We start from the raw sequence: 16941 nt of genomic DNA, 5'->3' as shown, positions 1-16941 counted from the left end.
TTGCAAAAGAGAGTTAAGAGTTGCAAAAGAGAGTTAAGAGTTGCAAAAGAGAGTTAAGAGTTGCAAAAAGAGTTAAGAGTTGCAAAAAGAGTTAAGAGTTGCAAAAAGAGTTAAGAGTTGCAAAAAGAGTTAAGAGTTGCAAAAAGAGTTGAGTTGCAAAAAGAGTTAAGAGTTGCAAAAAATAGTTAAGAGTTGCAAAAAATAGTTAAGAGTTGCAAAAAAATAGTTAAGAGTTGCAAAAAAAGAGTTAAGAGTTGCAAAAAAAGAGTTAAGAGTTGCAAAAAGAGTTAAGTTGCAAAAAGAGTTAAGAGTTGCAAAAGATATCAAGAAGGAGAGTTAAGAGTTGCAAAAGATACCAAGAAGGAGAGTTAAGAGTTGCAAAAGATACCAAGAAGGAGAGTGAAGAGTTGCAAAAGGTATCAAGAAGGAGAGTTACGAGTTGTAAAAGACACCAAAAGGGATAGTTAATAGTTGTAAAAGACACCAAGAGAGAGAGTTACGAGTTGTAAAAGACAATAAGAGGGAGAGTTAAGAGTTGTAAAAGATACCAAGAGGGAGAGTTAAGAGTTGTAAACTACACCAAGAGGGAAAGTTACGAGTTGTAAAATACACCAAGAGGGAGAGTTACGAGTTGTAAAATACACCAAGAGGGAGAGTTACGAGTTGTAAAATACACCAAGAGGGAGAGTTAAGGGTTGTAAAAGATACAAAGAAGGAGAGTTAAGAGTTGTAAAATATACCAAGAAGGAGAGTTAAGAGTTGTAAAAGATACCAAGAAGGAGAGTTAAGAGTTGTAAAAGATACCAAGAAGGAGAGTTAAGAGTTGCAAAAGATACCAAGAGAGAGAGTTAGCAATTTCGTCTAAAAATACGTTAAATAGGATTGGACTGAGGCTAGTATATATCCAAGTACTATTATATGCCGACGATATCGTACTGATATCAGATACACCTGAGAGACTTCAGCAAGCAGTGGAAGAATGGTATGAAGAACTTAAAAGGAAAGGCATGAAGATTAATATAGAAAAAGAGTAAGATCATGCGGGTGACTAAAGAGGACAAGGAAAATGAAGCCCTGAATATAATATGCGAACAACAACTAGAGAAAGTAGAAACATATGAATACTTAGGAACTATCATAAGTAGCCGTGGGAAAATTGATCAAGAGATAATGAATAGGACAAAGAAGGCAGCATCAGCATATTATCAAATGAGTAATACTTTAGTGTGAAAAAGAGATCAGTACAAAAACAAAAATGCAACTCTACAACTCAATTGTAGTTCCCACCATGGGCTATGGCACAGAGAGCTTAGTATTCCAAGATAAACATTAAGTAAATTTCAAGCAAGAGAGATGAAATATCAGTGGGGAAAACTCGAAGAGACAGAATAAGAGAAGAGGTAAAACAAAAGAAGACAATGACTGAAGTAGTAGAGGAACGTCAGCTGAAGTGGTATGGACATGTAAATAGAATGAATGAAGATAGGAAAGCCAAGCAAGTGATGGAGATGAGGGTTGAGGGTAGAGTAGGAAGAGGCAGGCCAAGAAACACATGGGAAGATAGAATAGAAAAGATAGGATTAAAATATGGAAAAACTAAGAATGAAATTAGAAGAATGAGTCGAGACCGGGCGGAGTGGATGAGATGGACAGAACGAGGTACCCGACGGTTAACGACATAAGGGAATGGAAGAGAAGAAGAGAGCAAGTTAATGAGTTGTAAAAGATACCAAGAGGGAGAGTAAAGAGTTGTAAAAGATAGCAAGAAGGGAGTTAAAGAGTTGTAAAAGAGGGAAAATAAACGAAACAACCGAATGCATACAAACGAGATACTACTCTGACACTACTCTGACACCTACAACGTTGTTCCGCGCGTATTTCACCTACTTCCCCTAGATTCGTCCTCTCGAGCTAGCCTCGTCCTCCGGGGTCGGACAGTATGACCATGCCACCAACGTATGTGGAAACAATTTCGCTCTTCTGTAGCAGCTGGGGGTCCACTACAACAAAAACTCCCACACAGGAGCCCTCCCGTTAGTTATTACCCCGAAATAAGTTAACTTTCCTACGCTCAGGAAATCTCCTACGTACCCCAGAGACCATATCTGTTAATAATTAGAAATTCTTGAGCCCATGCAAGAATTTAATCAAAAGCTAAAACAGCCCTGGGCCTCTTTCCTCGCCACTATCGGAAGAAAACTCCCGGATATTTCGCCAGGCCATCCGAAATACGATCCTGGCACAGATTCAAATCATTTTTCACCGAGGATTTAAGAAGTTACGAACGTGCATTAGGAATGTGAAGGGAGGGGAGTTGGTTTAATAGACTGCCCAAGTTTTTTTTCTTTCTTTTTAAACGGAAAAAGTTGTTACGTTAAAAGATACAGCGTGCATAAATCCCGGAAACCATGCAAAGTGACTTAGCGGCCAAGTATTCGTTTTGCTCAAGCAATGATTCAAGTGTTGACAGAAGATTATTTACGCCCGAAATTTGTTTCTACACAAGTCTTTCTGTGAAAAACACAGGTGCAATTTTCAAATTGCAGTGAGCGTCATCCAATAATGCAGTTTTTACACATGAAGAGATGCATTTATGTTCCGATCCAGTTGGTAGGATCGTCAAATCCTTTTCAGAAGTTTTTTTTTTTTTAAATTGTTATCTAGAAACGGATCCCAGGACCTCAAAATCAAATAAGCAAAATACATGTATGCTGAGTCGCGGCTGTACAGTTGGTGGTGTGTCCGACTGCAACGTGGGGGACTCGGGTTCGATTCCCGGGGAGGTGGTGAATTTCATGGCCTTGGTCCTGCATAAAACGGATGTAGGGTTCACCCAGCCTCGACTAAACTGGTACAAGTTTGGTAGACGATCACATCCAAAATTATCACGAAAATTATCGAAAAAATAAAAACACACCTAATATTCCATTGGCCAAAGTCGCTATATATATATGCATGGTTATTACTATAGGGTGCGTATTATTGCCAATTTATAGTTGTCGTTCCTCTGTAGTAACTTTATTCATTTCTTCCAGGATAACACTTACAGTGGCTACAGGTGCCTGTTCGGTAATTCACATTACACCTGCTTTCTTTCGCCGATTTGGATTCCCCTCTACAGTAATTTCTTGTTTATGATGAAATCTCAGAATATTTGACATTAGAACTCCACTGCCCATGAAAAAATAAACTCCTACTGATTATAACTTGACAAGTTTAAAAACAAGACGCTGCAAATAGCTGTCGACAGAAGCATCGTCTAATGTTGCCCAGCGCATAACCATCAATTTTTGGCGAGGAAAATATTCAAGCACAGTTGAGGGATTAATTACTGTTAGTCCCAGGCAAAAGTGGAGGACGAACATCATGCTCGACCGGGGGGGGGGGGGGGGGCTCTGGTTAACTCCTGACGAAGTTGCGAGAATTAATCAGCTTATAAACACTCCTCACCATAAAAAAGAAGCCAATAATCCGCTCCAAGTGAAGGTCCAACCTTCTCCACGACAATGTGTGCGCCCATACTTCGGCACTGACACTAGCAGCGTGACGAAAATTGGCGTTTTCAGCCTCCTCCTCCTCCATACAGTCTTGACTTGGCTCTCCCGGACTATCCTTTTGGCAACTGAAATACTATTTATAGTGACTGCACCGAGTTACAAGCGGACATAAACAGTCTTGTGGAATGGTGCGAAAGCAACAAACTAATCTTAAATAGCGAAAAATGTTACCAAATGTCCTATACTCGACACACTACATCAATAAAATACGACTATTGCATAAATAAACAAAAATTAAAACGGGTAGAAACAATCAATGATCTAGGAGTTCTGTTTGATTCTAAACTTACATTTCACGGGCACGTTAACTTCATAACAAACGAGGCTTATCGACTTCTGGGATTTATAATGCGTACATGCAAAGAGTTCAAAAATGTCGGAAGCTTAATGATGCTCTATAATGCTTACGTTAGAGCGAAAATTGAATACGCAAGTGGCACCCTCAAACCCAGCAAGATATAAACAAAATAGAACAAATTCAAAGTAAATTCTTAAGACACTTAAAGTACAAGCTAGATGGTATATACACTCAAATGGAATCCCGTGAGAGCTTTCTCAGGTATTTTAACCTAACAACTCTCAACAACAGACGCATCATGCATCAGCTCATTTTCCTCCAAAAAATGTAAATAATCTCATTGAAGCTCCTTTCGCCCTGTCACAGCTCGACTTCTACGTTCCCTCAAGCAAATTACGACCAAGAAGGCAACTCTTCAGCCTCCGTCGTAATAGAACCAACGCTCTGGCAATATCCCCAATTTGGAATATGTGTAAAACATTTAATGATACCATCAAAAGTGAAAACAGTGTGGACTTATTTTGCCCGACCGCAATTTTGAAAACTAATATACTAAAATTACATAAATTACGATAGAACCTAAGACTTGTATATTTGTTAAATGTTTTCTGTCTATACACTACATTCATCTGTGCAATATTTCAATAATGTTATCGCAAAATTATTGTATAATGAACGCCATTAATGGGTAATATACCTACCTGTTGCGTTCAATTTCTGAAATAAATAAGTGTGCACAGTTGGGGATCAAATTGAGGAGGAAAACACTGATGCTACTAAAGATGTTTTACACAATATTTGAACGCCATTTCTACATATACTAGATTAACGTAGAGGTAACATTAGAACCTACCTTTGGATGCTCTTTGACAGGTACCAGAACCTTGACTGTGACACGGATTGGCTTTTCCCGATAGAGATCGATATATTTACTTTCTTTAGGCGGCGCCTTCCCACCGGCTTGTACCCGAGTAACCTCTGAAAAGAGAGAAAAAAATATTCAGTGCCACGAACGAACCAAGACAACGATGAACAAGTTTATACTGCAATATACGAGGGGCATCCGGAAAGTAGTGCCAGTCTTTTAATTAAAAAAAAAAAACTAATATATATTTTTAAAACTTTGTAATTGTTAACAACAAACTTTAAACTACTTTTCTACAGTCACCAAGTACATTTAAGCATTTGTCACAATAACCCAGCTTCATATTCCTCTGCCGCCAGTCCATTGAGAAAAGTAGTCACCTCTTTTTCAGTTCCTCATCACGGTGAAATGTCTTTCCACCCAAAAATTCCTTTAGTTTTGTGAAGAGATGAAAATTTGAAGCAGCCAGGTCCGGGATGTAGGGTGGATAGTTGAAAATTTCCCACTTGAATTGTTGAAGTTGCTGTGTTGTCCCAGCAGTACGAGGCCTGGCATTGTCGTGGATGAGAATGACGCCGGTAGACAACAGACCTCGCCGTCGATTTTCAATTGCCCGCCGTAATTTCTTCAATGTGTCACAATATGAATCAGCATTCAAGTTTCCGCTGATTTCTCCAGTGTGACGTTCTTGATGAATTCGTCAACTGCACTCAGCAGTTCGTTCGTAATGACACACGGGCACCCGGAACGTTCGTCATCATGGACGTTCTCCCTATCTGAGTTAAAGTTTCGACACCAGCGCCGAACAGACGACTCATCAATGACATTGTCTCCATAAATCTCCTTTAATTGACTGTGATTATCATATTTCGGGCGTTGAGAAATCTGATCACAGACCTAACTTCACAAGTGGCGGAGTTTTCAATTTTTTTTGAACATTGTAAACACTTACAGAAACAGGTACTACTTTCCGGATGGCCCTCGTACAAGAGCTCTTGCACAGACCACACATCCAAGTAAGATACACTATGAAATATGATCGTAAAACATTTAATTTATTAATTAACACAGGACTGGATTAAAAGTAATTAATTCTTGCACCGGAGAGGTCTTCCTATAGAAGGCTCAACCAGTAACAGCATGAATAACTATGCAATACATTATTAATACATGGCCGACTCTACCATATCGCAAAAGATAAATTCGGCTAGCAAAAATGCAAAAATTTATAATCTCGTTTTATTATTCTGCTTTAACAATATACATGATACAGAAAACACAAATATTAAAGAACACATACTGTTCTAATTATTGTTTAAAAATGTAATTGAAATTTCCATAAGCAAACTAGGAATATTTATTTTGAAAAATTTGAACAGAATTTAAAAATTCAGGCGCCAACGTTATTGGGCGCCCTGTGTTTTCTACCCCTGAAAAAGGTACCGAATTTTCAACTGGTTCGTTGACGGTGTTCAACGCTTTCTACAGGATTGATTGAGTTGTTGTGTTAAGTCCACTTTATGCACAGTAAGGCTAATTGGGACTGGACCTACAGTTTAAAGTTGGATCCGAACCACTATGTGCCTCCACCAGGTATCGAACCCGGGCCTTCTACAGGAGTTACTGCTGATTCGTTATTGGCGCACACGCGAGAATCGAACCCGAAGCCTCTCGAATCAGAGGTGTGGAATCTCGATTTAGTCCCTTTCACATCGCAATGAAAATTCTGGAAAACTAAACGGTTTTGATGTTGACACGTGCAAAATAAAACTATAAACAGTAAATAAAATCTTCCGAAATTGTGCGAGAGTTCTGTGCGTATTGACTACCCGAATCCATAATTCATGCGAACATCCAAGTGTCAGGGCTTGCATATCGACTAGACATCACTCTCTTCACACCCAAGACGTGCACCAGCTAGCTACATTGATTCCCCGCGAGACGACCTGTGTTTCTGACAATGCTAACGGGTGGTAAAATCCCAGTCCTGATTGGAACGCCACTTTACTTCAAAGAAAGTTCCGAAAGATCAGTTCCCCTTTGACAGCCATATGTAAAGTCCACGTGGAACACAGTAAAACCTCCCCTCTATTCCTGGAAAGGGGTAATACTAGAGCACATTTGCAATAAATTTGACCCCATGCACCGGGGGTTGGAAATCAATGGGTTTCGAGTTATTGCAGTTTGTAGATTTTCGTGACATATTCCGACTTGCGACCAAAAAACTACTAATTGTGAAAAAACTACTACACCCTGGACACTTAATCGACATGTTGCTAACAGCTGACGAATGAGTGACTACTGGGGAAAAAAATCAAGCCCATAATTCCCATACCCACAGAAAGAAACAGTCATTGGAGCACACGTCATGAAGAAATTTGGAAATTATCGTTTAAATCGAAGAGGATTACTCAAAAAAATGGTAACACACTTATCGTAAAAATTACGGAAAAAACTTCCTCGTTTCATAAGCTCTCCAAAAAGATACAAATGTTGTCAATTGGCACACAGGTTGGGGGGAAAATCTGAATAAAAAGCGGAGAAGGCGCGTTGTAGACCTCTTTGTTGTGAGAAATAAAGGAACGAAAATGAGTGAAATAATAATGTTATTTACCATTCCCATGATTCCAGGTTGTCAGAATTAACTGTTACGAAAACTACAAATCCTGTTAAAATTGCCTCCCCCGGTTACGTATGCAAGCACGCAGCCTGCGGCGTACTTCAGACACAGTCACTCGCGTTGACACACTGTCTCTTATGTCTCAATTCTCTCTCTCTCTCAACTCTTCTTGGGAACCCACTGGTGTGCTGTGTGTGTGTGTGGGGGGGGGGGGGGCAGGATACCTTGGGGGTATAACGTCGTCGCAGTTCGTGTTGGCGTGGAAGTCTAAACACTGCAGGTAAAATTGACAACTGCGCTTCTCAGAAAAACATACGCGTCCGGCTTCCTCTCGGGCTATGTCAATAACGAACTGACGTTCGATTCAGGCCTTGAACCATACCTTGATTCCCTGGAAGCTGGCCTGTGTTTCGGGCAATGCGTAACGGGGGGTAACAGGTTGCTCGATAGTTTGGCGTCGGAAGATGGAAGATAAGGAGCGCAGATGGCGGCCTGAAGGCAATCGATATTGCGGCAACTTGACAACATGAGAGCCGCGGCATGTAATGTTCCACTCTTGGCAGAATGAACGACCCAGATAACGCCTCCGGGGACAAGCGATGCTGCCATGAAGCATTTGTTCGATACCCTGGATGCGCCATAATGGGTCTGCGCGACAAAATCGCCCGGAGGCCAAATTTAGAATCCTAGTTTAAGGGCGCTTCTCTGTCGTCTGCGGTTTAATCACCACCGCGGGGTTGGTCAGCTGATGAAGGGTGAACGAAGAAGCATCCACTAGGTCTCAAGCAAGGTTCGAACCACCGGTTCTTGCTACCAACAATGTGCGCGTGTGCATGTGTCAGTAATCGTGACGATGAGGATACGTGATGAAAGGTATAACTGAGAGAATTGCTAATCGTACCTTGAAACTCAAAACAAGACACTAACTTCGCACAGTGACATATAACAAGGTGACTGCATTTTATAAACAAGCCTTGAATGTATTATTTCAAAGACGGGTATTTTTCACAAGAGGCTAGACCCAGACCGTCGTCCACCGTCCAGGAGGTAGACCGAGACAGTCGTCATCTTCCAGGAGGTAGACCGAGACAGTCGTCATCTTCCAGGAGGTAGACCGAGACAGTCGTCATCTTCCAGAAGGTAGACCGAGACAGTCAACGCACTGGAAACTAGACCGAGGCGGTCATTCTCCTTCCCTTGACAAGGATGTGTTGTTTTGCTGGGTACCATTTCTAGTTGAATTTTAAATATGCAAAACTCATTTGCTCCCATCCATGCTGAAAAACAATGAGTTGGTGTTTTAAGTCCACTTTATGCACAGTAAGGCTAATCGGGACTGGACCTACAGTTTAAAGTGGGATCCGAACCACTTGTGCCTCCACCGGGTATCGAACCCGGGACCCCTTGATTACAAGGCAATGACGCTACCACTGCGCCATGGGGGAGGCCCTGAAAAACAATGATTCAAATGCGGTTTTCTTTCGAGAAAGCCGTCAACCCGTGGACAAGAACTCCCATCTCAAAGTGATAAAAAAAAAACTCTTCTCTTAGGAAGCAGAACCTCCATCAATCCACACACAACATATCTGCCAGAACAACCATCGGCACGTTCCTCTAGCAAGCCGACAGCGGTCGTGCCCAAGCCGAAAGTAATGACGCGCAAGGAACATGCCTGGAATTCCCACGCAGCGCACCAACTGAATCAACCGACTGGTTGTGATTCCGCCAGTAAATGCGAAACCATCCCCGCCCTCGAAACCATTCCGGCAAACAAAATTGGAAGTGCTCTAAACCTTTCAATCAAAGGATCTATCTCTTTTCGCCATTTCGCCAGCACGGGGAGAAAACCGTCTTCCATATAAAACACCCTGTTCGACAGAAGACAATTAGGGATGAGCATGATCCATTTTCCTGATTACTACAGGCTCTGCCGGCCAGCTGTTCAATATCCATGGCCATAAATTCCGGATATCCGGCGCCTGCAGTAATATTTCCATTTATTTTCTCTTTTTTTATGGATTTCCACGCAGCGACAGTAACGCTCCCTAAACGAGCACTTTTCCACGGGATGTTAGACACGCAGAAATTTAGTGATGACTGCATTTTGCTGCCGTAAAAAGGTCTTGCAAGTAAAAGCTAGATCAATGATGACGGATTCTTCATCGTGTGAACGACGCATCAGACATTGTGCACTAGAATGGAACCACTTGTACTCGTTCGAGATTCCTCAAGCGTTGAGAATGGAATATCATTTCAAGTGTCAATAATCGTCGACATTCGCTTTGGTAGTTTCAGCCCACAATCATCTGTTTCATTTTCACATGGAGATAATTACTACGTTTACGTAAGTTTCACTGCGTCTGTCACTTCACGATCCATATTTGAGGTCCCACTACCACAGACAAATTACGGTATTACGTGTACTACTGAGCTTCGAGAGTATACCGCTCGTCTTTGCCTGTTCGAGCGTTACTCGCTCGAGCGAAGAAACACTCAATTCCGTACGCTATCTAGTGTCGTCCGTGCGAACTATTTGGCGCTCGAACGAAACCCTTTAACTCCAGCAGTCTAATTTATACAGCAAAGTGATGTGATAATGAATTATATTCAACTAACCTTAATATATATATTCGTGAAAATTATAATTTGTAACTTTAATTAATTTTATTATGATGACAGTTTCTCTGTCCCTGATTACATGTATAATACCGAGAAAATACATAATGATACACCAGTCTTAGGAATAATACTAATAATAATGTTTAAGTTAAAATAATTATATTAAATAAAAGCAATACTAATTACAATACATACATTAATATTATATTATTACACGAATAGGTAAAAAGACTGTATAAGAATGGAGATATAACAGCGCATATTCATTACGTAGCTTACCTGTAGTTAAGATCGGACTTAATTTACATAAAAAACAAGTGCCCTGGCAATGAAATTAATTACAAATAGATGAATAATTGAATACTTATCGAATAACAAAAATGATGTTACATGTCGTTGGAGAACAGTAAGTTTCTGATTAATATTTTATGCATATTATTTTGAGTAGTAGTGAACATAAATATTCTTTGTAATGTCATTCAAAGCCGTATGATCTCAATATAATCCTTGCCTTGTAAAAAATTCAGAGGAAATTAGTAACCATCGATTATGCAACAAATGCTAATATTTTCATTACTTAATTTTTAGTACTTGCTAAATCTTTCGGGAGGTTCTGAACCCCTCCCCCTAAATACGTCCTTCCTGTCCTTCAAAGCCGTATGATCCCAATATAATACTTGTTTTCCAGTAAGTTCAGAGGAAATTATACAACAAAGGCTAAACGAATAGATATTTTCATTATTTAATTTTAGTACTTGATACGTCTTTCGGGGGGGGGGGGGGGAGGTCCGGCCACCCTGGACCCCCCTAAATACACAGAAAAAACTGGTTTGTTTGGAATTAACAAAAAAGTTTGTTTGAGCTGTTTGGTTATGCTTTTTGTTTCCGATAACCAAATGTTGCTTGTAATTACTAAATAATTTTGTTTAAGAATAACAAAAAATTGGGTCAGACGAAATATGGTACTCGTAAACAAAATAATACATATGTAAGTAAAGAGAAACAAATAGTTTGGTTATATTTACTATATGTGCGTGAGGGTGCTTCCGAATTTGAAATAACGATTGTCCAGTTTCGTCGAGTGTAGTATGAAAATCCTTTGTAGAAAATTGAAACTCGTGTAGATAGATAATTACTCGAAGCGAGTCTTTATGTTGTTGTGTAACCTAATATTCTGAAATAAAGCTCAGAATATACTTACTTTATACTGAGTTTCCTACACCGGCCGCTAGATGGTTCTGTCAAAATGTGTAGAAGAAACAAGTTCTTGTGCAACAAATAATGGTACTTTTGATTGTAATCATAGTGAAAAATTTGTGCTTTAACACTCTTCGAAAGATATGTGAACATTAAAGCTACAAATTAAAGAAGAAAATGCACTGCAGTGAATAAAAATGAATCTCCTGTGAGCAACCTTTTTGATTCTGGACTATATAAGTAAAAGCTAAGTGTGGCGGAGAAAAAACAAACACGATCCAAAAACGGTTAGTTCATGTTTCTATTCTGAATGTGTATTTTGAGATCAGTTAGTTTCTACAAACTCTCTAGTATCAACCCTAGCTAAAATTAGCGACATTATAACAAGTAATTATGAATAAATTATTTAAAAAATCGTTTGGCAATTTTGACTAAAAATTATTTGGTTTTCCTAAACAAATGGGCTACATTTTGTTAGATTTACCAAAATAATATTTGGTTTTGTTAACCAAAAAATTGTTTACGACAAACAAATAGAACTTGACCAAATCTTTTGGTACTGGTGAACAATTGTTTGGTTGCTGCCTATTTAAACAAACGATTTGTTCACCACTACCATTTTTTTTTGGTTAATCCAAACAAACATTTTCTCTGTGTACGTCCTTGTGATACACATACTTTGTACGGCTTGCCATACACACTGTAACCGTTCGATGAAACATGAAATTGTCATTTTTTTCTTTATTCGTGCACGGGGGTAAATTCAGACCTTTCAAGATTTCCAATAAGAACGTTGTACTAAGACACTCAATTTCCGATTTTAATGCATCACGAATGCTGTTTCAATGCAAATTAAATCTTGTACGGACGGATTAGTACAATACAAACGAACGCACCAACACGTTAAAATGCTACGTAATGTTCACACACTCTTAATCACACCCCTCCCCCTTCTTCAAGATCGGGACTGGGGAAGTTTGGAGTTAAATCAGCCGTTGAATTAACTCGTTACACACGGCAACCATCGCCCCTCCCCCCTGTCCAAACAATGGTTGGTTAATTCCAGAAAGTCGTTTGCGCCGGAGACAAACTTTAGCGCGAGCAGGAGGATCACAAGAACGGCGGAAAACAATGGCGGAAGGAAATGTTAACAAGATGTTCCGTCTTTCATCCTCGGGCCGGTACATGAAAGGTTGAGAGACACAGGGCCCGGCTACGAAAGGAACCTCACCAAAGCAGAGAATGTTAATGGCTTCCACTTTGCGGCACATCCTACGGCAACAGCAAGAAATCTTTAGGCCCGTGAACTTAGCCCGCCACTTGTCTACAAATTAAACCAAGTTTTGTTTATCGTTAATCAGGGTGGCCACTCTAGGACCATGATAACATTCAAGTATAATTCCTGGTTTCCAAAAATCCAAGGGAACAAGCCGATGTAGAAACAAAGCAGAGTGGGATCCATGAGTATTGCCGTGCAAATTGTCCACCACCATGTTCGTGCACTTTATTTGACCCAATAAGAGCTTCAGTAATTAAAACAAAACTCAGAACAAGCAGTTGACAACTTTTGCGCCAGCATACACAAAAATGCATCCCTTAAAAACACAGGATGTAAGAGAAAAATTAATGAAAATAGTCATGGACAATTTGCCGAGCAATGCTAGTGGATCCCATTATATTTCTCTTTAAAATAAAAGGCTGCTCGCGCATGTTCGAACAATAAAGGCTCCATTGTAAGGACCGCTACGTCATGTGGCAAAGAGCGCCTTGCCATTGAAGGCATTTGCATCCTATTTTTGCTTATTGTTTCTTTCATTTTCACAATTACCTCCAGTGCCTGCAGAGCAATGAAACCATTCACTACCAACAATAAAAATACCCATCCACACAAAGCGCATGACGAGTAAGTTATTGCAGAGAGAGATTGCTAACTTTCCACCAAAGAAAAATACCTTTCAAAGAGAAGGGAAAGATAACTACATAAAGAGAGCAATAATTACCACAGAAAGAGAAAGTGAGAGAAGAAAACGACCACCGGCGAAAGAGGGGGGAAAGCAACCACCGGCGAAAGAGGGGGGAAAGGAACCACCTACGAAAGAGGGGGGAAAGCAACCACCTACGAAAGAGGGGGGGAAGCAACCACCGACGAAAGAGAGGGGGAAGCAACCACCGACGAAAGAGAGGGGAAAGCAACCACCGACGAAAGAGAGGGGAAAGCAACCACCGACGAAAGAGAGGGGAAAGCAACCACCGACGAAAGAGGGGGGAAAGCAACCACCGACGAAAGAGGGGGGGAAAGCAACCACCGACGAAAGAGGGGGGGAAAGCAACCACCGACGAAAGAGGGGGGAAAGCAACCACCGACGAAAGAGGGGGGAAAGCAACCACCGACGAAAGAGGGGGGAAAGCAACCACCGACGAAAGAGGGGGGAAAGCAACCACCGACGAAAGAGGGGGGAAAGCAACCACCGACGAAAGAGGGGGAAAGCAACAACCGACGAAAGAGGGGGGAAAGCACCCACCGACGAAAGAGGGGGGAAAGCACCCACCGACGAAAGAGGGGGGAAAGCAACCACCGACGAAAGAGGGGGGGAAAGCAACCACCGACGAAAGAGGGGGGGAAAGCAACCACCGACGAAAGATGGGGGAAAGCAACCACCGACGAAAGATGGGGGGAAAGCAACCACCGACGAAAGATGGGGGAAAGCAACCACCGACGAAAGATGGGGGGAAGCAACCACCGACGAAAGATGGGGGGAAGCAACCACCGACGAAAGATGGGGGAAAGCAACCACCGACGAAAGATGGGGGGAAAGCAACCACCGACGAAAGATGGGGGAAAGCAACCACCGACGAAAGATGGGGGGAAAGCAACCACCGACGAAAGATGGGGGGAAAGCAACCACCGACGAAAGATGGGGGAAAGCAACCACCGACGAAAGAGGGGGGGGAAAGCAACCACCGACGAAAGATGGGGGGAAAGCAACCACCGACGAAAGAGGGGGGGAAAGCAACCACCGACGAAAGAGGGGGGGGAAAGCAACCACCGACGAAAGATGGGGGGAAAGCAACCACCGACGAAAGATGGGGGGGAAAGCAACCACCGACGAAAGATGGGGGGAAAGCAACCACCGACGAAAGATGGGGGGAAAGCAACCACCGACGAAAGATGGGGGGAAAGCAACCACCGACGAAAGATGGGGGGAAAGCAACCACCGACGAAAGATGGGGGGAAAGCAACCACCGACGAAAGATGGGGGGAAAGCAACCACCGACGAAAGATGGGGGAAAGCAACCACCGACGAAAGATGGGGGGAAAACAACCACCGACGAAAGAGGGGAAAGCAAAACCGACGACGAAAGAGGGGAAAGCAACCAACGACGACGAAAGAGGGGAAAGCAACCAACGACGACGAAAGAGGGGAAAGCAACCAACGACGACGAAAGAGGGGAAAGCAACCAACGACGACGAAAGAGGGGAAAGCAACCAACGACGACGAAAGAGGGGAAAGCAACCACCGACGACGAAAGAGGGGAAAGCAACCACCGACGAAAGAGGGGAAAGCAACCACCGAGGACGAAAGAGGGGAAAGCAACCACCGACAAAAAGGGGAAGGCAACCACCGACAAAAGAGGGGTAAAGCAACCACCGACGAAATAGGGAGGAGAGAAATAGCGGCGGAAAAACTTTCAATGACAAAGGACAGAGAAAGAGAGAGCAGGATATAGCTTGGTAGTATCCGAACGAGTGCAACGGCGTTTACGACCGTCGATTTGTAACGGCCATAAACTGACAAGCGATTACTGATCTATTAATTGCCCTGTGGCGCACAGATCCAGCGCAGCACACTCGGAGGAAAAACGTATTTGAAGACAATACGCTCTCCACCACCATGAAGGCCTCGAAACTTTTTATCCTTGTAAACTCTGGATAAAGTAGTGTTTGTAAAGGACTGGTGTCAACACTGAAATGCCAAATTCTGATACCAATAGCAACGAAGATATAGATTACTGGCACCTACGGGGACAATCAAGCGGGTAGGATCCGATAATTTTAATCGTAGATGGCTTTAGATGCACAACTTTCATGTAAGTGGCATGAACAGTGTTGTCAGTACATACAAGAGGGCAAAGGAAGTCTGTATATGAGGGGAAAAAAAAATAAAAAAAATTGGAATTATACTAATATGATAACTAGGAGATTGCAGGCTGGAACATTTTGGAAGCTACTGTTCAAGGATTATGCACGGATTTAAATTTGATTGATTTGTTCCATTTGACTTAGCTTTTCTCCAACTTTTAGCAAATCGTGAACATGGACACTCACAAAAGCAACCATGTCTTTCGAACCAGAAATCCAAGGGGTCGTAACGTGCTGTGCTAACCATTCCGTCACCGAGGTCGGCAGATGTAAATTCGAGAATCAATGTTCGGGTTGAGCTTTGGCCGACGCCTGTTTTACAATTTTCCTCTACTTGTAAAATAAAGAACGTTAAGATATTTCAAAATCTGAAAAATTACACCAGCTTAGAATTATTTCTAAAGCATTCAAGTGAATATTCATGTGATTTCCTCTCGCTATTGCCTAGATATTCTCAATAGTTTCGTGGCTATGGAAGCCTACTAAACTATTCATAGTATCTTAACGGCAAAAGCAAACCATATGAAGATTAACTTGAATGTTTCAGAAGGAATTCAAAATAGATGTACGAGGGTTATTATTTAAGTAAGGTCCGTTTTGCAATAAAAACGAAGTAAATACTGAAATTACATACACTTCTCTATTTGTCTACATAATTTCTTTGCCGGTTTAAACATTTATCGTAACGAACTACGAGTTTTTGAATGCCCTCCTCATAGAACTCTGCCGCCTGTGATGATAGCCAGTTACTCACGGTCGTTTCACTTCATTCATCAGTGTCTAAACGCTTGCCGCTGAGGAAGGTTTTCAGATGGCGGAAGAGGTGGTAGTCGCTAAGAGAAAGGTCTGGACTCTATGGCGGATGATCGAATACCTTCCAGCCAAAAGATTCGATCAGATCTTCAGTTTGAGCCGCAGCATGTGGCCTTGCATTGTCATGAATCAGTACGACACCGGCTAACAGCATTCCACCCAGTTTGTTCTGGATTGCTCGACGAAGTTTTCTTAGCGTCTCACAATAGGAACCTGAGTTAATTGTTGTTCTATGCGGCAAGAAGTCCACTAACAAAACACACTGCCTGTCCAAAAACACAGTTGCCATGATTTTGCGCTTTGAAGGTGTGTGCTTTGCTTTCACTTTGACCGGCGATGATGTGTTGACCACCTGCCATACAGTCCAGACCTAGCGACTAATTTTTCAATTTCGAAATATCATCGAGGTTTTCGAAAAGTGGGAAATATTCGTCAGCCAAAGGTCTAGCCAAATCTGAGTAGGAAAGTACAACAAATGACAATACCTCAGAATGGCAATAAAACATTTTTATCACTGAAGGAAAACAGAATGGCAAGTGCAGAGGAGAACTTTATGGAAACTCTCCTGCTAACCTCAGCGAACTCTCAGGACTTCTGACCCCTACCATGGAGAAGACTAAAAAACTTTCTCGCCAGCAGCGACCAGTTCCAGGTACAAAGAACCCATCTCCCTCTCGAATGCAATTAACGCCGCCTGCAGCCTGTTTAATTTGGGAAGAATTCCCACGCTCTTCACTCGCCGTCATGAAAAGTACGTTGCTTCTACATCCAGCGACAAATTCTAGACCCCAGCTCACTGAATACAGTAGCGCTCTTCTAGTACTATTTAAC

The 16941-nt window shown here is 41.8% G+C and overlaps 1 protein-coding gene across 3 annotated transcripts in view; it reads right to left on the bottom strand.

Annotated features, from left to right (window-relative positions):
- Positions 1-16941, bottom strand: part of LOC145980277 (KH domain-containing, RNA-binding, signal transduction-associated protein 2-like) — a 161796-nt gene that overhangs the window by 49627 nt on the left and 95228 nt on the right. For all 3 annotated transcript variants that reach the window (XR_014440836.1, XM_083113289.1, XM_083113288.1), the window contains exon 2: positions 4709-4833. Coding sequence is in view for 2 of the 3 variants with exons in the window: in XM_083113289.1 (XP_082969415.1) it covers positions 4709-4833 (125 nt within the window). In the remaining variant the exon portion in view is untranslated. The remainder of the gene's footprint in view (positions 1-4708; positions 4834-16941) is intronic.

The sequence above is a fragment of the Lepisma saccharinum genome, chromosome 27, assembly GCF_977018435.1.
Source record: "Lepisma saccharinum chromosome 27, izLepSacc3.1, whole genome shotgun sequence".
Lineage (NCBI taxonomy): Eukaryota > Metazoa > Arthropoda > Insecta > Zygentoma > Lepismatidae > Lepisma > Lepisma saccharinum.
This window is presented reverse-complemented; position numbering and strand designations above follow the sequence as displayed.